General features: G+C 41.3%; 1 protein-coding gene across 1 annotated transcript; it reads right to left on the reverse strand.

Moving 5' to 3' along the window:
• Window positions 1–1,863: 1,863 nt before the first annotated feature.
• LOC138893635 (uncharacterized) lies at window positions 1,864–2,247 on the reverse strand. The gene has a single exon (XM_070178279.1). It carries the CDS (start codon window positions 2,245–2,247, stop codon window positions 1,864–1,866), a length of 384 nt encoding a protein of 127 aa, XP_070034380.1.
• Window positions 2,248–3,415: the final 1,168 nt, after the last annotated feature.

A 3,415-nucleotide genomic window follows, 5' to 3' on the forward strand; every position in this document is an offset into this window, starting at 1 on the left:
GGAGACAATGCTTAGTCTCGATGTAAGGAAAACGATGAGTGATAGTAGAGTGTTTCTTAGCTGGAGATGTTTGGGATAAATAATCTGCTATCTTGAAGGTAGTGACATGATCTGTCTACAGATATTATTGTCTTGTTGTGCCTGTATCCAAAGAAAAATTGTGAGTTTTGCAGGGGAAGATTGGTTCACGCTTTTGTCTTTTGCTTTGCATGTGCTCCTATCTTGAGATCCTGTTTGAGTCACCCTGGGTAACATCTAACTATTTATAGAAATAAAGTTTTTCGAAAGAAATGTGTGCATTTGATGAATGTAGTTATTTAAAACATAGTTGTATGCAATATCGACTAAGTTAGATCAACCAATGACTGTGACATATTTTAGAGACATTGCGCCCTCCTTGCTTTAGAATTTTGAAGGTTCCCCTCAAACTTCTGCCCGGGTTTAAATGCAATCATTTGGCTATTCTGTGTATGACGATATGGGCTGAACTTGCTTTAGAATTTTCAGGTCCTCTTCAAAATTATGCCACAGTTTTCTGATCAAGGCAAAATAAAGATTTTATTAAGAAGTGACCGAACCCACAAGGCTGCCTATGTATCCCCTCTTAAATGGGAATCAGGTCAAGCATAGTTCAGTTACATGAAATGAAGAAATGTAAACAATCTAAACATAGTATCTCTTGACTGCATCTGAGTTGATAGGTTTTGGCCAAACTTCTCTGTCCATCTTTGCGAGTATGAGCGCTCCTCCTGTTAATACTCGATGAACCATGTAGGGACCTTGCCAATTGGGTGAAAATTTCCCTTTGGTTTCATCTTGATGCGGGAAGATCCGCTTCAGCACCAACTGCCCTGGTGTGAATTGTCTAGACCTGACCCTTTTGTTGAAAGCTCTGGACATTCTGTTTTGGTAAAGTTGACTGTGACATACTGCGTTCATTCTTTTTCCGTCATAGAGAGCCAGTTGCTCATAACGACTTCATATCTATTCCGCATCACTGAGTTCAGCCTCTTGTATGATTCTCAAAGAAGGAATTTCTACTTCGGCGGGAATGACGGCTTCAGTTCCATAGACCAGCAAATAAGGAGTTGCCCCAGTTCATGTGCGAACCGTGGTACAATATCCAAGTAGGGCAAATGGTAACTTATCGTGCCATTGTTTGTGATTATATACCATCTTCCTGATGTTCTTATTGGTGGCTTCCACAGCTCCATTCATTTGTGGCATGTATGCTGTGGAATTCTTATGCTTGATGCTGAAGGTTTCACACATGGATTTCATTAAATTACTGTTAAGGTTGGCGGCGTTGGCGGTGATGATTGATTTCGGTGCCCCGAATCGACAAACAATACGATCCCTAATGAAATATGCGATGACCTTTTTAGTTACAGCCTTGTAGGATGCAGCTTCAACCCATTTTGTGAAATAATCTATGGCCACTAGAATGAACCTATGCCCATTTGAAGCGGAGGGTTCGATTGGACTGATGACATCCATACCCCAAGCGTAGAAAGTCCAAGGTGCATTTGTTGCATTGAGTTCATTGGGTGGCACTCGTATTATATCTGCATGTATTTGGCATTGATGACACCTTTGAACATACCTGATGCAGTCTATTTTCATAGTCATCCAAATATATCCTGCTCTTAATATCTTCTTGACTAAAACGAAATCGTTCATGTGTGGTCTGTAAGCTCCGCCATGCTTCTCTTCGAGCAGTTTGGAAGCTTCCTTGGCGTCAACACACCGTAATAATCCTAGGTCTGGAGTCCTTCTGTACAGAATTCCTCCACTTTGGAATAAATGGTTGGACAATCTTCGGAGTGTGCGTTTCTGAGTATGATTTGTGTGCTACGGGTACTCTCATTTTTCCAAGTATTCTCTGATGTCATGAAACCATGGATTCCCATCAGTTTCTTCGTCAACATGAGCACAATAAGCGGGCTGATTATGGATTCCTACTGAAATAGGATCGATGAAATTCTTGTCTAGGTGTTGTATCATGAAATATAGAGTGGCCAACGTATCTGCAAACTCATTCTGGATTCTCGGAAGATATTTGAACTCTATTTTTGTGAACCTCTTCATCAAATCTTGTACGTAGTACAAATATGGAAATATTTTGGTATTCTTTGTAGCCCATTCTCCTAGAACCTGAAGTACCAAAAGGTCTGAATCTCCAATTACCAGAACGTTCATGTCAATGGCCAACTTGAGCCCCAAGATGCAGGCCTCATATTCTACCATATTGTTTGTACATGGAAACTTAAGCTTTGCGGATACTGGAAAGTGTTGACCTATTTATGACACTAAAATAGCTCCAATTTCTACTCCTTTGCAGTTTGTAGCTCCATCGCAGAACATTCTCCAACCGTCATCGGTTTCGGTGATATCTTCTCCTACGAATGATACCTCTTCATCGGGAAAATACATTTTCAGTGATTCGTATTCTCCACCCACGGAATTTTCTGCCAAGTGATCTGCCAACGCTTCCCCTTGACCGCCTTTTGAGTTACATAATTGATGTCGAACTCACTCAGTAGTATCTGCCATTTTGCCAACTTTCCTATTGGCATGGTTTCTGGAAGATGTATTTTAACGGATCCATTCTTGATATGAGATACGTGGTGTAGGCACAGCAGTAGTGCATCAACTTCTGAGCTATCCTCGTCAAAGTGCAACAGGTGCACTCCAGCAAAGACTACCGTGCTTCATAGGGTGTGAACTTATTACTTAGATAGTATATGGCATGTTCCTTTCTTCCCGTCTCGTCGTGTTGTCCCAAGACACAGCCGAAAGTCCTATCCAGTACAGATTAATAGAGTAGCAGATGTCTCCCAGGTTCTGGTGGGACCAGAACAGGTGGTTTGGTTAAATATTCCTTGATCTTGTCAAAGGCTTTCTAACATTCTTTAGTCCAACTTGTCGCAACTTCTTTCTTTAACATTTTGAAAATCGGTTCACAAATCACAGTTGATTGTGCTATGAAACGGTTGATGTAATTGAGACGCCCCAAGAAACTCATCACATCTTTCTTGTTCTTCGGAGGTGGCAAGTCTTGGATAGCCTTGACCTTTGATGGGTCTAGCTCAATTCCTCGATGGCTGATGATGAACCCTAGCAGGTTTCCAGCGGGGACCCCGAAAGCACACTTTGTGGGGTTTAGTTTCAGGTTATACCTTCGAAGTCGATCAAAGAATTTCCTCAAATCTGCAATATGATCTGTGCTTATTTTGGATTTGATGATGACTCCATCCACGTACACCTCTATCTCCTTGTGTATCATGTCGTGGAAAATGGTTATCATGGCCCTCATATAAATGGCTCCAGCATTCTTTAGGCCAAACGGCATTATTTTGTAGCAATATACTCCCCATGGTGTAATAAAGGTTGTCTTTTTGGCATCCTATTCATC

This window comes from Nicotiana tomentosiformis, chromosome 6, assembly GCF_000390325.3.
Source record: "Nicotiana tomentosiformis chromosome 6, ASM39032v3, whole genome shotgun sequence".
NCBI classification, from domain to species: Eukaryota; Viridiplantae; Streptophyta; class Magnoliopsida; order Solanales; family Solanaceae; genus Nicotiana; species Nicotiana tomentosiformis.

What these genes read in the sequence shown, in the direction of transcription:
- LOC138893635 (XM_070178279.1), bottom strand. Translation starts at nt 2,247, where the DNA reads ATGGTAGAATATGAGGCCTGCATCTTGGGGCTCAAGTTGGCCATTGAC.